At 32.9% G+C, this 17,532-nt stretch overlaps 1 protein-coding gene across 15 annotated transcripts in view; it reads left to right on the top strand.

Annotated features, from left to right (window-relative positions):
• The window catches only part of LOC122525079 (tropomyosin Per a 7.0102), a 37,945-nt gene that overhangs the window by 5,492 nt on the left and 14,921 nt on the right, over window positions 1–17,532 (top strand). For 4 of the 15 annotated variants that reach the window (XM_043647665.1, XM_043647671.1, XM_043647669.1 and 1 more), the window contains exons 1-3: window positions 946–2,662; window positions 14,286–14,419; window positions 17,277–17,394. In XM_043647665.1, the coding sequence (XP_043503600.1) occupies window positions 1,607–2,662; window positions 14,286–14,419; window positions 17,277–17,394 (1,308 nt within the window). In that variant the 5' untranslated portion in view covers window positions 946–1,606. Of the gene's footprint in view, window positions 1–94; window positions 251–477; window positions 604–938; window positions 2,663–9,257; window positions 9,684–14,285; window positions 14,420–16,599; window positions 16,718–17,276; window positions 17,395–17,532 lie in introns of those variants that run through there. The other 11 variants (XM_043647676.1, XM_043647675.1, XM_043647674.1 and 8 more) reach the window with 8 other exon arrangements.

The following is a 17,532-nucleotide window of genomic DNA, read 5'->3' as shown; positions in this document are numbered from 1 at the left end:
TAAGAGAGCAATAATTAAATTATTGGATTATTTCGATAACAAATAATTTCGACAATATAATCACAAATTAAATGAGAATTTTTTTTCCAAGCAGATATTTATCGTAACCAAGGAGTGAGCCAATAAAAGCAGCATCATGGACGCGATTAAGAAGAAGATGCAGGGAATGAAGTTCGAGAAGGAGAGTGCGATAGATCGCGCCTTGCTCTGCGAACAACAGGCTCGCGATGCCAATGCACGTGCCGAGAAGGTTAGTATCGTTAAATCTTTTTAATTATTATCGATCCATATAAAACAGAAAAGGAAGAAAAAAATTAAATTTTAATGATGCAATTATAAAATACCGGTTGCTCTTCTCGGAATACATTTTTTTTCTATCAAAAAAATATGCATTCGAATAAATGAAGTATCGAAATAATAATAATAATCATAATAATAATAATATCAATAATAATAACCATAAATTTGATCGTTTAGGCTGAGGAAGAAGCACGTGCGTTGCAAAAGAAGATCCAGACCATCGAGAACGAGCTCGATCAGACCCAGGAAGCTCTTATGCAGGTTAACGCAAAATTGGAAGAGAAAGATAAGGCCCTTCAGAACGTAAGTACACTTCAGTACCAATTTTAATCGAGCTACGTCGTCCCAATATCGGTTATCGTCTGGAAGAAAATCCTGAAACAAAACTACCAAATAAAGAAAAAAAAATTAATTACGTAAGTAAATGATGAAAATTTTGAAACTGGCGGGTAGTAAAAATATGTTCCACCAGTTCGCGCTAGTTGCGTTTACCGACTGTACTCCTCGATAAAGTAGATGTCGCTTCGATAGATTCGTGACGAATAATCTTACGAAAGAAAGAGAGAGAAAGAAAGAAATAAAGAAAGAAAAACAATTATCTTTCTCTCTCTTTTCGCGTAGACGCAGTTCGTGTTTAGAAATCGGGCACGAACGTCGTCCCATGTGTGTTTCGGGGAGGTTCGTGAGCATTCGGTTGGCATCCAGTCGACGGTGGGTGGGCGGTTAGGAAAGTAAATAGGCGGTAGGTTGGAGAGGGGTTAACCCGAATTGTAGTCTTCGGTTGGTTAGGTGGGGATAGACAGAGGGTGAAAGAGAGAGAGAGAAGGCGTTAAGATCGTAAAGAGAATGGTGGAGAGAAAGGGATGGAAGAGAGAGATAGAGGATGATAGAGGAAGAGTGGGGATGAAGTTTGCGTGGTGAACGGCGCGACTGCAGAAACGTGTCGCCCGAGAGCCAGTGACAGACAAGATGGCGGTAGGGCTTATGCGGTGAGCGAGCGAGATAGATATAGAAAAGAAGAAGACGAAGAGAGGGAAAAAGAGAGAGAGAGAGAAAGAGAGAGAAAGAATAAGAGAGAATCAAGACGTGAGTGCAGCTCAGCACGACGACACGTCGCAAAGTAGCGCGCGCGTTCCGCTTACAGTGTTAAAGGAACACGTTTTTATCGAGTATTAGTTATTAAAGGTCCAAGGATAGTTATCGTTGGTCAGTTTGCCGTAACTTTTAGTCAAAATCGTCCATTGTCGTTATTAAAAATTGAAGGTTTGGCATACTGGTGCATGTTCCGTCCAGGATCGTCCCGATCATGGAGCATTTGCCGGCGTCGACCGCAAGACGTCGCGGTCATCAGCATCACCCGCGTCACTCGACACGGAGACGTCTCGAGGCATCCGGCAGAGGACCCGCGCAGTGTGGCCCTGCCGGTATAACAACAACAAACAATAATACTAATAACAATAACAACAACAATAACAATACCCTCCTCGAGGATCACACAGGGTTCCCCGAGACGACAACCTCTTTGGGCTCCCATTGGTTGCGAGATTCTTTGTCGAAAAGAATCGAAGCTAATAACGATGATGTCAAATCGAACAAATCCACGAAAACTATCAGTAAAGATACTACGACGGCAACTACAACTATTTCAGAGATTACGATTATTGGGACAAATGAAGAGAAAGTTGAGAATAATGAGAATTTGGACGTCCGATCAAGGCTCGCGCAGTGTAGCCCGGACGTCCAGTTTGAAGTTCGAAAGGACAAGGAAGATAACGTAGATATCGATAAGGATACGAACATTGATAAAGATAATGGTCATAACAAGGAGAAAGATAAAAAGAAGAAAGCCGATAATCGTCGCAGGACGAAGGATTTAAAGGGCACCGATCTGACGCGCAAACTTAGGCTCGTTAATGCACCACGTGCTTGGGACACCGAACGAACCGTCGTAATCAAGGACGATGAGAAAGAAAGTAATAAAATAATTAACGACTTGCTGTTAGACGAAGTAGAAGAAGAAATAGACGATGAAATCGATTACGATGACAACGAAATGAAAGAGAAATTCTTCCTCGACAGACTCGAGCCTGAGCACGCGGTCGCAAGGGCTCGAGGTGATGGAAATTCTGACGACGAATCAACGAATGTCGAAGAGGACCCTGAAATAGCTGAGTTGGCTAAACTCAGGTGTCCCAGCGAAAGGGCCGAAGTACAAGCTGAAAGAGAAGCAAGAAGAAGAAAAAGATGTGCTGATTATCCTGGACTCGCATTTGGCTCTTCCATATTCTCCAGCGACACCATGATGAAATTCAGTCTAATCAGGAACGAATTACAGAATATCATGGGCAATCAACTAAAGCGGGTCAGTCAGTTCTCTTTTTTAATGTTCTTTTTTTTATACTCGTATGTCTGATAACCTTAGTCACGTCACAGTGGCCTTGACAACGCGACAAGGTCCAAACAAAGATCATTTGTCTAGTTCTAACGATGACTGGAAAATGTTTGACTAAGGATCAATTTTCTATTTTCTTTTTTTATTTATATTTGATTAGTAAATCACTCTAATCTTTATTGAGAGATTAGTATAGTCGACTTTTACCTTCTAATACTATCTCGATTAACTTTCTTTTTCATTTATTTAATACTACAATGGCGTGGGCGTTGATTACGTGACCAATGTAGATATGTATTTATCCATTTGAAATGTCACTATATTCGATCATGCTCTATTTATATACGCTAATTCAAACGATACTCGTTGTTGATTTATATATATCTTTTATATATAATCATAGTAGAGCATTTCAATTGTAACATCTGTTCTGATTTAAGTGTCCAATCCTGTACATAAATCTTGTAATCTATTCTTGTTATTTTATATTCAAACGGGTATATTAACGAGGCGACATGCAAAAATTCCATGAGTTCGTGCAAAGTTCATCGCGGAAGTTAAATGACTACGTCGAATTATATCAATTACGTAGAATTATCAGACAACACAATAGATTCAAACGTTTTAAATTAGTATCGCGTTAGTTCATATCTTTTATAAATCAGTCTTCAGAACCCAAACAAGAACAAGCCTAAATGCGTTATGTTCATCTTAAAACTTGCTCAAGTTATAATAGAATTACATTAAGAACTTCTTTCTTCTGACGTAATCGTTTGAATTCTTGTCACATTTTTGAAATAATATTAATTATAAAAATAATAAATTAGGTCTGTGTGTTAGGATTGCGAAATTTTACCACTCGTTGTTTTAATCTCAATTACAAAAAGAAAAGATGAAAAAGAAAATATGGAGATTATGTTAGCCAATTGATTTCATCTTTGCAGATTATGTTACTCGAAACGTTCGACAGATGGCAACCCTATCGTTCCTCTTGAAAATCATAAATATTTAAATGCGCGAGATGAGCTCGAAATTCTTGGACGATATTTAATATTGATTATTCTTTTTCACGAAATTTTTTAAATCTTAACAATATTCCCAAGCTTGTAGTTTTATAATCTGAAAGGAAAATTGATCTAAAATATTTTGAAAAAGAATACTTAATATTTTAAATAACCTAGGAATTTTTAACCTCACCTATATTTTTCTTTGTCGACATTTTGAAAAAGGAAATTGAAGAATAACAAATATGGCGCCGCTAAGGCACGCATCTTTTTTTGGTAACAACGTCGTAGCAAGCAAGCAAGTCTTGCATCTTGCACAGTGTGTTAGCCAAATACACACATGTACATACACACACATTCTTTCTCTTTCTCGTTGATGTTCGTTCTAAAAATAAGCCGCGGATCCAGCCGTCTTGCATCTTTTTTTATTTGGAACTCCTTGAGAAGAGAAAAGGGTGGAAGCGGGGTTTGAGGATGAGGAATGGGGCTGGGGAATGTCGGGGGAGTCTTTTGCTTGCTTGCGTAAGCGAACCACCCGGAACGCGTTCAGGAATAAATTTTCCTAAGCGTCATCTTTCATTCCCTTGTGTACGCGTATTTTTACATGCACTTTCTGTTTTGTCTCTTCTACCAGAAATTACAAATTCCTTTGAATTAGTGAAGAATTTGGAACATGCACTCTAAATTCTTCTTCGTTTTCTTCTTCCTTTTATTCTTCTTTTGTGTGTTAAAGATGAGCAAGCTCGATGACGACCTTTCAATAGCTCGAATGATTAATCACGTGAAATCAAACTTGAATGTTGAAATTTTTTATTTAATTTTCTCTTATCTTCAATATTCTCTTATCTTATTGATGTCTGTATAATGTGTTTTTTACAATTCTTTGAATAGAGAAAAGAAATCTGCTTTGACTTGGATATTAATAATTCAAAATTATTCATTCTCTAATAATTTTTTGTAATTATTATAAAATACAGTCGGTATTATAGTTTTTGAAATTTTATATTAAAATATAATTATTACAGTGTTGCGAGTGAAAAAGGAAGATGACATCATGAAAGGATAAAAATACGAGTAGATGATGTAAAAATAAATCAACATATTTAACAAATAAATTATCAAATATTATAATTCAAAATGTTTAATAAATTAGTATAATACATATAAAGTATGTCAAAAGTTTCAAAACAATTTTGAAAATTAAATTATTCTGTTTTTAGATTTTTTAGACTTTTATAAAAATTAGGCTTATAATTTAACAAAATTTGCTTAAAAAAAAATAGAGAAATAGATTTGATAGGAATAATCTACAAACTTTTGACCCACTCTGTATATTCGTATCTTTAGAAAAGGTAATAGGATAGTTGATGATCATCTATCTCATTTTATTGACCTTCCAAACGTCAGCGGTTGCGTTCCCTTCAACGAAATAAAATGTGTAAGCTTCTACGAAGGGACAACGCATCCTTGAGAATTCGTCTCCCTTACTTGGTCACGCTCGTTGCCACAATAAATTCTCGACGATTTTTTTACTTCATGCACTTATTAATATGCGTCATCGATTCTTATTTCGATAGATTATTAAATGAATTTAAAATACACAAAATGGCGATGAACAATGCTTACTGCAAAAAATCAATTATCGTTTTATTTAAAAAAAAAAAACATAAATTGATGCTCACATTTTTTTTTTTATAATGGACAACTACACTAACATAACAAGTGATTACTATCATCGCTGTTGTTATTATCAATGTCTTTTCTTTTTATCGAGGCAGAAATACTTTGAGAAATAGAAAAAAGTGAAAAGCGTTCGAGCAAGAGGATAAGAATACCGTAAACCGGATGTGACATAACAAATTACAACCTGACATAAATGTCTTAACACAGTGATATTGTTGTTATTGTGACATTGTATATTAATAGTAAAATGGTAGCCAACCAATCACTATTATTTTAATATGTTAACATACAAATTTATTGCTCGTTTATTTTGATTGTTTATTATTAATTCTTTTTTATGGGGTAATTGTTAATTTTTGAATTATATGTTCACATAAATAATTATTGTTCATACATTAATATTATTATTTCTTTTATATAAGAATATTTTGTTTACTATGAAAAATATATTCGTGCAACGTTTACGTGTTTTTTTAATAAATCCAAGTGAAGCTTATGTTAAATTAGGTGCAAAGAAAAGAGAAAAAAAAATACATCGGCAATATAGAACGTGCTTCGAAATGGAACAACGAAGTACGTAAGGTTTCTCACGACTAGTAGAACATTTGATGCGAGCTTAGGACGCTTAGCAACAACCAACTGAAAGAATACAAACGATCGATAGAACTTTCCAAGCGCATATTTTTTTCGTTTTTTTTTTTATTTTTCTCCATTTTTTCTGTATTTCTCTATTTTTTTCTTATTTCTTAACATTTCTTCGCTAAACTTTCCAGTAGGATAAAACATACTTTCATCGTTATTGGGGCTACATATTAGTTCGATTAAATTAGAAACAAAAAAAAAAATAATGTTAACTCGGTTATATTTCCAATTGGAACGAGTATACTTATCGCGATGCTCTCGACGTGCCTATTCGATGACGTTCACTTGTGCGTCATACTAAATTGAAATAAACATTCCTTTTACGATTTACACCGTGTTCTCTCCTTTTAATGAAGTGGTGTGGTTGACGTTATTAATTAAAATCGACGGTGGTGCATGAATTGTCATTGTTCCTAACTTTCGATCGATATTTCTAATCGAGTCACGATCGATTAGTATTCCAATAAGGACAAAAATATGAATCGATTATCGACGATGCAAGGTCAAACAAAATTTCTATTTATTTATTTTGTTTTCAATTTTTGATTCATAGATTTATCTATGTGTAATAAATTGTTCTTTTCGCTTTCTTTTTTTATTTTTCAAATAAAAATGTTTCATAATTTATTTTAAAATGAAACAATTTGACGTAAGAAGATCGTTAGAATACAGTTGATCATTACTTTATTTCTCCTGTCATCCCCAGGATTCGCATTTTACAGCCATCGTATCTCGCTCGTGTCAATTTTACTTCCCAAGTAGGTTGACGAGCTTAATAGAGTTACACAATGACCGAGAGAACTATTTTGCTTACCTCCCACCGTTATGTTCCATATCCGTTTGCCAAACGATACGACAAGTGTTCAACAACTTAACATTTCTAAAGTATTGATAACAATTAAATCCTTTTCGTGACATAAACTTCATTTAATTCGATATTTCAATTAAGAATTTATCTTACATTTCGATCAAAAATCATAGATACGCGTATTTCGATATAGAAAATAGTTGTAAAAGTAAATATATAAAAGTGAAATTTATTTATTCAGAAATTTCAAATATAAAATGGACCCAAAAAGTTCCTAGATGATTTTAAAAATCAATCATTCTTTTTTGAGACTTTTTTTTAGGCTGGAATTAGTTCATTTACTGATTGTGAGACAAAAGCCTGTAAACAAATTATTAATTTCATCAATCCAATTAAAAATTCTGCAAGAAACTATAAATTAGTAAATTAATTTTTTTGTTTTTAAGATTTTAGTAAAGTAATATTAATTTTTTATTCTGTCGTGTTTCATCAAACGATCGTTTGATCGATGAAATTATATTCATATGTATATCCATATATTTACGAGTATGCCGTAATATTTCGTTCAGAGTACCAAACCGGTTTTTCATCCTGGATTCGTCTTATATCTCTTTCTCTCATGTCAGTGTCACGATTACGCGAAAATAATCTTTTACGTAAGATCGCGTTTGTTATTAAAGTTCCCTGACATTCTTTTTCCTATATAATCGTCTCTTTAGAAAAGTATTCGACCTATGCGAACCGGTTGTTCGGACTTCCTAGTAAGAATTTTTACCGTTATCATTTCACTTGTTTGCTTTCAATCTAACGAATCGATCATTACTCATTTTGGCGGGAATATTTCAACAGTTTTTATTTAAATCTCAACAATATAAACATAAAATAAATTAATCAATTATATAATCAAAAAGATAATAAAATAACGATTAATCGTAAAAGAATCGTATCAGCAGTTTCAATTTTGTAATTTATTGAAAAATAAAAAAAGGGAAGGTCTATTTAAACGGAAAGTAGTGTGTGTGTACGAAGATTATAATTCAAATCAACTGATAAATTATTTTTCCAAAAAAAAATGACGAAAAGAAATGTACATAATTATAGAAAAAATATATAAAATACTTAAAAAAAGATATAAATATTTAAATTTCGAATAAGTTGTATAGAATAATTTAAATTTAATAATGTCTATGAATAATATAGTAAAGAAAAAAAATATCTTCATAAACCGGAAAGTAATTTATAAAGATTATTTGCGAGTTGATTTCAAACGGTTGGGCGCGCTCGGTATTGCGGGCGCGGTATTTCCGGGAGTATGGTTTTGCGCGCGCGGCGACACGTCGATCGGCGCAGCGATACTTCGAGTTCGCCCCGCCTCTCCCCTAGCGCGAGAAAGAGAAAGAAAACATCGCGAGTACTCATCGAAAGAGGGAGAGAGAGAGAAAATCCCCAGACAGAAAGAGAAGTTTTTTCTTCGTTCAACGATTTTTTCATACTACAAATAAAAATATACAAAAAATACTGACAGAAAGAATAGACAAACGAGAGATGGAAATAGAGATTTATTTAAAACGGAATTATAATTCAAAATAATAACAAAATAATATAAGAAGAAATAAAAGGAGAAGAAAAGAAAAGAAAAGTCGTAGTAGAGTAGCGGTAAAAGCTTGAACGACATATCCAACAACTACGAACAACACTAGGATATGAACTTACATTAGTGGTATAGGGACTACTTGTCGGCGGCGTTGGTTTGCGCTGTGTCTGTTAAAAGGTATTGCGCATGCGCGTTGTCCAGCGGAGTCCGGGGGCAGCCATCTTGATCTCCAGTCAACAGCCAGCGGCCAGTGGTCGTCAGTGCGCGACAGCTCGGTGCTGGTTATTATATATATATATTTCTCTCTCTCTCTCCTTCGTCGTTAAACATTTATTCGGTGTATTAGTCTATCTCGCTTTAACACCGGTAAGGAACACCCATACAGTGTTAGTCGTCAGTTCCGTCTCTTTCTCTCTTACGTTAGAAATCCAATCTCTGTCTCCGTCTGACTTGAAATCTTTCTTAAAGTATTTACCTGCGCGCGCGCGTGTGTGTGTGTTTGTTTCGGCGGATTTCCACGTCGTCGTCGTGGTCGTCGTCGTCGCCGTCACCGTCACCGTCGCCGTCGTCGTCGTCATAGACGAGAGAGCGTCGTGTCGTTTGTCGTGTCTCTGGCGTCTCGTGTTCCGTTAAATCCGGCGAGAAACGTGCGCGGCGCCGCCTCGTTTTAATCGAGTAAAACGTATCATCTACGATTGATCATTAACCATTGATTCATCCTTCATCACAACCCATTCTTATTCTAAATCAATTGTCGTCAATTTCACTCTTTTTGTGCGGTTTTTGTGATACAATATTATAAAAGAAAAATTACGGAAAAATTAAAGTAACATCGATCGAAATTAAAGGGAAAAGAAAATTTCGATAGAATTTCAAGATATTTCATATTCGTCAGGAGAAAGAGAAACTTTTCTAGATCCGATCATTTAATCTTTCTTCAATCTTTTACGAGTCCACACACACACACGCACACACGATATCCTACGTGTGTGTATTAGTTAGTTAGTTAGTTTATTAGTTAGTGTCTCTCGATTGAGGACAAACGAAGAAGAGGAAGAGGAGGAGGAAGACACAACCGGACGAAGTAACGCACACACCACCAAACACACAGCCGACAGAATGTCGACGCAAGTGCAGGGTAACCTTCTCGATGTGCTCAAGAAGAAGATGAGGCAGACGAAGGAGGAAATGGAGAAGTACAAGGACGAGTGCGAGGAGTATCAAAAACGGCTGCAGGTGGAAGCTATGCGCCGTGAGGAAGTGAGTGTGTAGAGCCTCATGCGCCAATTATGCGCGCGCGCGCGCGACCAACCACTGCTCTCTTTCTCTCTTATTTGTAACACGCATACATATACGTACACAAGTTTATCGTAGTACACCTGACCACGTTTCTCGATCAGTACTTTTCGTTAAATTACAATAAAACAATTTTATACTCGAATATGTTCCTTCTCTCTTTCTCTCTCTTTCTCTTTCTCCCTCTCTATCTCTATCTCTCTCTCTCTCTCTCTCTCTTTCTTTCTGTCCCTCTCTTTGACTTGGGATATTTGTGTATGTTGTATGTAGAAAGAGAGGGAAAAAGATGAGAGAAAGGTAGGAACTAGAAAGGGTTTGCGACGCCATTTGATTCTTTGGAGTTTCTTCCTACAAGAGCCGGCATATTCGCGTGAGGATAGGAATCGATCGTGTCAGCTCGATACCGTCGTCTTCTCTCTCTTTTTCTCTCTCTCTCTCTCTCTCTCTCACTCTGTTTCTCTTTCTCTCTCTCTCTCTTTCTCTTTCTCTCTCTTTCTCTCTCCAATCTCCTTCAGGCTAAAGGGAGTCGACTACAGCGCCAGAGAAAAAGAGAAAGAGACACTCCGACTCGACGCACTCGAGACGTTCTTGATAACCGGCGAGGACCGGCTTGTCTCTCGCCATTACTCTTCTATCTTTCTCTTTCTTTCTTTCTTCCTATCTCATTTATCTATCTACCTATCTATTTATCTATCTATCATACATACATGGGCGAGAAAGTCCACGTTTCTTGTTTCTTTTCACAAATATTCTTATTATTTCTTCTCTTTTTCTCTCTCTCTCTCTCTCTCTCTTTCTCTCTCTCTCTCTCTCTGTCCTTTTATGTATCTCTTTCTTTCTTTCGTTCAGTCGATCAAACAGAAATCTGCCTGATCTATCGGTCAACTTAAATCTTAACTTTCTCATCTCGTATCTTATCAACTTCATGACCGAAATGCTTAATTTTTAGGTTAGATTTTTTCATTCAAGATCTTCATCATTTTCAGTCATGTTAACTCGGAATTGTAGTTACTAATATAGTTACGTTTTCGAAGTCCTGCGTATCAACGACGTTCTAGTTTAACCAACGAGAAATGAGGATCGATAGATGTTATCGAACGTTCCGGGGTGGATGTACTCGTTTCAAGAGGTCACGACGAATTTATTATTCAAAGCTAACTTATACTTTCTTCCGCGTATTAGCATCTTTTGTAAACTCGCTAAAAAGTCGTTACATCATCAACCAGATGTGTCAAATTAATCATTTATTTTGAGTTGAAAAAATTGTTCAATATAATGTGTACTTTTAGTTGAAAATCACTGATGCTGATTGGTTATTCGCTTGGAATTGTCCGAATGTTGTTCTGTAATTTTGCTAATTTTATTTAAATCGTTTCATATGTATAATATTAGGAATATATTGAATTATATACAGGGTGGGTTAAAATAAAAGTTCATAGGATACGTTTTGACGTATTTTGATTTAAAAATTATCGAAGTTTCATCTTCATTCGTTTATTTGCTACCTTACGTGTAACCTTTACATTTATAAGTATTAGAACGTTAAAAAAACATTCCGAAAACTTTCACTACTTCACACTTTCTCTGAATATCATTTCGCAAAACTAACCTTAAAATCGATCTTATCTCTTCTACGCAAAAGAAGATAATATCATTGTTTTGTTTCCAATATAAAACGCGAAATTCATCGAAAGAATCACTTTATTTTTAATCGATAAATGTCTTCATGATTGCCACCACTCCGCCCCAAGTGTTTGAACATTGATTATTTCGCAGAAAAGCAAAATGTTCTCATCGGTCGACTTTGAAAAGACATATTTTATGCGTTAAGATAGCTTTTGTATCTGCTCTGTATGCCTTTTCTTTAATCGAATACAAGGATATATGTTGTTTGACGTATTAACATCATCTCCAGGTTGAAATACGTCACAAATATCATAACTTATAGTCAAACAAACGTTTCTTTGTGTAGTATTCAATAAATAAATAAATAAAAAAAAGTAGATATTACAATTAAAAAATATTATCTTTAATAAATAACAAATATTTTTCATTGTATATTTGCAATCAGTAATAAATAAGATAATAAATAATTGTACGGACGTTCACCATTTATAATTTTGATTCAAGATGTCGTTTTCTTCGATTGTAGTTAACTTCATTTTTTTTACGATTAACTTGTCATGTGTATGAGATTATTTAAAAGAAAAGAAAAGAAAAGGATTTACAGAGATTTTTTTAGATAATTATTTTTCATCCATTTTATTATCTCGACGTGATTACGTAACTCCTCATGTAAGAAAGATAAGATAAGGTTGTATTTTTGACTCTAACCACAGTGAAGGCGAGAACAATCATGAAATAATCCGATGACATTCACCAATGTAATACGTTTATAAAAGAGTTAAAACAAAGTAAATAAGTATTTAGAGAGGATTTTTTAAAAGGCCAACGGATATTTGTTCGAGATCCGTTCGGGCTTCACTAACCGGCTTTTGTCGTTGATCAACCAACTGCACTACCGTATCTTCTAGCATAACCTCTCTTTTCCTTATTATTAATCACATTTATCTTACTTTATTTCCTTTGGTATAATTTATTTTCGTTACACGATAATAAAATCTGAAGTTTTATTCAATTTTTCTTTGAAAAATGGAAGTTTATGTAAAGACAACTGCAGTGCTGCGTGTCGTTCTCCATTTTTATTCTTCTTCCTCTTATTTATTCTTTTGGTGCAATTTATTTGATTACTCATTATCAGATTAAAATTCTGATTTTTATTTTGCTTATTTAAGGGAAAAAAAAGGATTTTTCGAGCCACTCCCAATGACAGACAAGCATAGAAACGTAAATCGATCAGGGAATATTGAATTAGGCGGGAACTTTGATTGAGTGTTACACGCATCGAGAGAACATCGAGTGGTTTACATAACAGGAGAACGCGTGTTCTAAAGCGGATGTCATCGCTCCTCCGGAAGGTGCTCGATCGTCCATGCTGACATCCGTTTCAAATCTGTCGAAAAAATAAATTTCTCTGTCCATTCTATTCCAATAAAATAAGGAAAACATTTTCTTTGTGTCGGATAGCACTTTATCAGAGTCAAATTAATAGAAGGTGTGCCAAGAATTTCTAAATGATATTTTAAAAATCATTTATTTTTTACCGAGAGACTTTTTAAAAATCAATTTTTTTAAGATTATAAGACTAAAATGCTAACTAATGAAAATGCAAACTTAATTGCAAACCTAAAAGGTCTTTAACAAGAGTAATTAATTTTTTAAATCACTTAGCCATTATTGGCTTACCCTCTAAAATAGTTTCATGTATTTTTAATTAAATAAAATTTGCATATTAATTTTTAAATAGATTTATGTTAATAAAAAATTAATTATAATAATCTATGTTTTCGTATATAGTAATGTAATAGTATAATTTTGGAAAGGTGTCGTATTAAGAACGGAAATTCGACATCCTCTTAGGTTAAAGTTAAAACAGGAGGGCCATTAACGCGGATTGCGAGTTCGCTTGGGTGGGCGTGTCAATTTCCTCTGAATCTACATATAACCTTTATATAGGTACGATATAGGATCATATATGTATATACCTCTATGTATACCTAAGCATACTTACATGGCAAAGGTAAAATGATCGAGGACAAAGACCAGACTATGCTCGTACTAGGGCAGGCCATTTGATCGTTAAATACAATACGTAATCGTTGCAGGTGCAGTCGTTAAAATATAAAAAGAATAAAATGGTCACGTGTCTGGCATACTAATTTTCTAGGTTATAATGTATGATCAAAGAATTTCAAAAAAAAAAAAAACAAACATTGACCCTTATAACGGCGCCATTTTAAATTATTTTTGGCTTATGTTAATTCTGTCAATTTTGTATGCAAAATTAATTGGGTCAATTCATTCGTTTAAATTAATCGACAAAAATGATTAATACTTATTGATAAATTTAAATGCAAATGTATTTGTAACCTTTTTTTTAGAATCGTAGGTGTCGAATAGAATATAATAGTTAATGACTAGTCGTGCTATTAAACTCGTTGATGTAATGCGTTAGCCGAAGGAAGCTTAGGTCATTGATATGCGCTCAAAGACCTTGACGATCTCGTGCCGTGTATATAGTCCGTTAGAATGGACTTTAATCACGTGCCGTGGCGTTAAGAATTAAAAGAGAAATTTTCGTTATAGTTAAGTCGGTCAACGAGAAACTAAATTAAATTTGTAAAATTAATTTTTTATTCGTTCTACCTTTTTTTTTTATTCAAATTAATTTTTTTCAATGGATTTGTGTTTTATTTTATCGACCGAGTAACCGATGTTGGGACTCGTTTGCATTATTTTTATTATATTATTATTATTATTATTATTATATAATTTATTGATTAAAAAGTAAAAATTATATTATACGATTTATCAATGTAAATTATTGTTTAATATGATAGAAAAATGATAGAATAAATTTTTGCAAAAAATAAGTTATATTTGTACAAGTTTTGGTGGTTTTAATATCTTAATCTAAAGTTTGTATTTCTATTTTTATTTCTCCAGGCCGAATCCGAAGTCGCTGCACTCAATCGTCGTATTCAACTTTTGGAAGAAGACCTCGAAAGATCCGAGGAACGTCTTGCTACTGCCACTGCCAAATTGGCAGAGGCATCTCAAGCAGCAGATGAAAGCGAACGGTAAGCGAGCATTTATCATTTTTTATTTCAAAATATTCATTCGTGATAAGAATATCAAAAAAGAAAAAATAAGATGTATATCTTAGATACTTTTTCATTCCAATGAATTGATAGTTTCTTTTTTCTCCAAAAAAAAAAAAAAGAAATCTAAAAATACAAATATTTAGTTAATTGCAAGTATAAAATTAAGATTGTTCGTTCACATGATTTTATTGCATTGATTTATTTATAATTATCGATACATTGGAGTATTCTCAGTTTTTACAATAGAGATGTTATTTATTCATATTACTATTTTTATTAATAAAAATATTTTGTAGTATTTTATATGTTTATTTTTTTGTTCTGTGCTTTATTCTTAAAATCTTGTGTATAATCTAAACTCGAATGTTAAAATATATTTCAAACATAAGAAATAGATGACCTGTAGTCACTTTTATTATCAACGGCCAATTTATCAATCATTCTAAGTATTGCAATCATTAAATAAATTATTATCATTTGAAGAAAAAATTAGAAATTCCTGATAAAAGCTGATCAAAAATTATTCGATTCAAAATGAATAAATAACAGATCTATCATTTTAAATTAGAATTAGATAAATAGTATAATGATAATAAAGATAAAAAACGAAAAAACAAACAAATACAAATCACAACTTATTATTCTTTTTTTTTTTACAAAACCATTGCTCATTTATAATTAAGTTTAAAAAAAATAAATAGGAATGCAAAATTAAATTCGTTTTTTATCTTTATGGAAACCTTAAACGTTGTAGAATGATTTTAACAAAGTCTAACATCTTAACGATCTGCGACATTTTAAAAAAAAAATGAAACCAAGAAGAAAAATTGATATAAACGTAGGAGAGCGAGGAAATTGTTATCTTCACTATAGAACACATTTTATTTTTAAACTAACACTTTGGCATATGATGATCGAAAAAATAAACGTTCATATATTTAATAATAAAGTCGCTCTTTTAATTCAGATCGATGGTTAATCGATAGTAAATGCTACGTACTTATATATATATATATATAGTTGCTTATAATAGTGGTGAATCAAGCGTTAAACGCACCGAACTATAATAGTTATGTTTTCCGATCGTCTACATGCACGTATATTCTTACATATACTTAAGTACGTGTTCAAAAAAAAGATGTTCGTTACATAAAGTTGTCTCATACGTGTGGGTATAAAATCATCGTTGACTCAATTATTTCTCGGATACAACCTAGACATTCAATTAATTTCATCCACTTTATTCAAAAAAGGATCTAATTGTATTTATTTATTGAGTAACATCAAAGTTAAAATTTACATCCAATTATGTAAGAAAAAATTATTAAATAAATTACGATTGAAAATAATTTTGATAATTGTAATATTTTATAATTATTGATAAAAAAAAAGAAGTAATGTTTCTTTTTTATAAACAAAATAATACTAAATTTAAATTAAATGTTGCTCGCTCTTCTATAAACAAATTTTAGATTAAGAAACATTAACTAATATTTAATTAACATTTCGACGTTGAAAGAATCATTAATAAAATACTCTATAATTTTTTCTTATTTTTTTTTTTATTTTTATATCTTTTACCATTAAAAATTAAATTTCCTTTTTTTATAAGCCATAAATTAGTATATATATGAACATGAATCAAGAAGTTATCGTAATATCCTCAACAAGGACTTTGAAGTTCCAAGTTTAGCATCGGTAGTCAGTCTCTCATAATCGGAAATATGAGCTCATTCTTTAAATATCATGCTTGCTTTCCATTTATCGTCGTCTTCCGATAAAACAACGATATGTGTGTTTAATAGGATTGACGATTTTGCAATCAGATAATTATACTCATTCAAATTCAATCTTTTTTTTTCTCTCTTTACTTGATTCATCCAAAAAATATTATCTTGAAACTTATATTTCAATTTTAAATTAATTATTTGAATATATTAACAATTCTTAATAATTTTAATTATTATCGAGTGAACTTCAAAGTTATGATTGCCAAAATTAATTCAAGAATGATTAAAAAACAAAATTTGTTTTATTTTATATTTTTTTTTATTTTTATTATTTTTTTTTTTTAATTTCGTTAAATTTACTGGAAGAAATTTTCTTTCAACGGCGAGAGAAAATAAACTAAAAATCGTAAAATAATCGATCGCTAGGATACGCAAGGCACTCGAAAACCGAACCAACATGGAGGATGACCGAGTATCCTTGTTGGAGCAACAGCTAGCACAGGCTAAATTGATTGCCGAAGAGGCGGATAAGAAATACGAGGAGGTGGGTCACGTACGCCAGAGAACAAAGAACACTTTTACAACCAAAATATATATATATATATATATTTATATATATATATATATATATATATATATATTTGCATACGACCTTTGTTCCTTTCTCGATAAGAGTCGAACCAAAGAAAAATTTCCTAAAATGTTGATCGACATTATAATTAGATCAAAATTATATAATTCAATTCTATACGTGTATAATCAAAACGAATGAATATTTTTGTACATTGGTTCGACTCTTCACAGGATCAATTATTTTAGGTACTCTTCAGTAAGCAGAGCAGAAATTCGCCTCGGATGTACTCGAGACAAAAATTAATTAATTTATTATTAATTATAGATATAATATAAGAGTTATATCTTTCCTTTTTTCTTTTTTTCATCTCATTGTCATCAATTATTTATACTCCGTGTGAATTATTGTATAATTTTTAATTCTCTCTAGCACACACCGAGTATATTAATTAAATATTATTACAATGAATTTCGTGTAATTGTAACATTTGTCTGTGTCGTGTTTTATCGACATGTTTCCACATTTAAAGAGCCCGCAAGATTCTCGAGAACCGCAGCTTGGCGGATGAAGAGCGTATGGACGCCCTTGAGAATCAGTTGAAGGAGGCAAGGTTCCTAGCCGAAGAAGCTGACAAGAAATACGATGAGGTTTGCGAGCCCACGAGTTTCGTGCGTGCAAGCTGCAGTGACAATGATAATAATCACGATAATGACGATGCCGTTAACGATGACGATGATGGTTCCTAGTTGATAATCCTAACAATAGTGCCTAAAAATATCCAACCT

Source organism: Polistes fuscatus, unplaced genomic scaffold (genome assembly GCF_010416935.1).
Source record: "Polistes fuscatus isolate 324 unplaced genomic scaffold, CU_Pfus_HIC Scaffold8, whole genome shotgun sequence".
NCBI lineage: Eukaryota > Metazoa > Arthropoda > Insecta > Hymenoptera > Vespidae > Polistes > Polistes fuscatus.
Note: the sequence above shows the minus strand (reverse complement) of the source record. Positions and strands in the feature narration are given on the sequence as shown.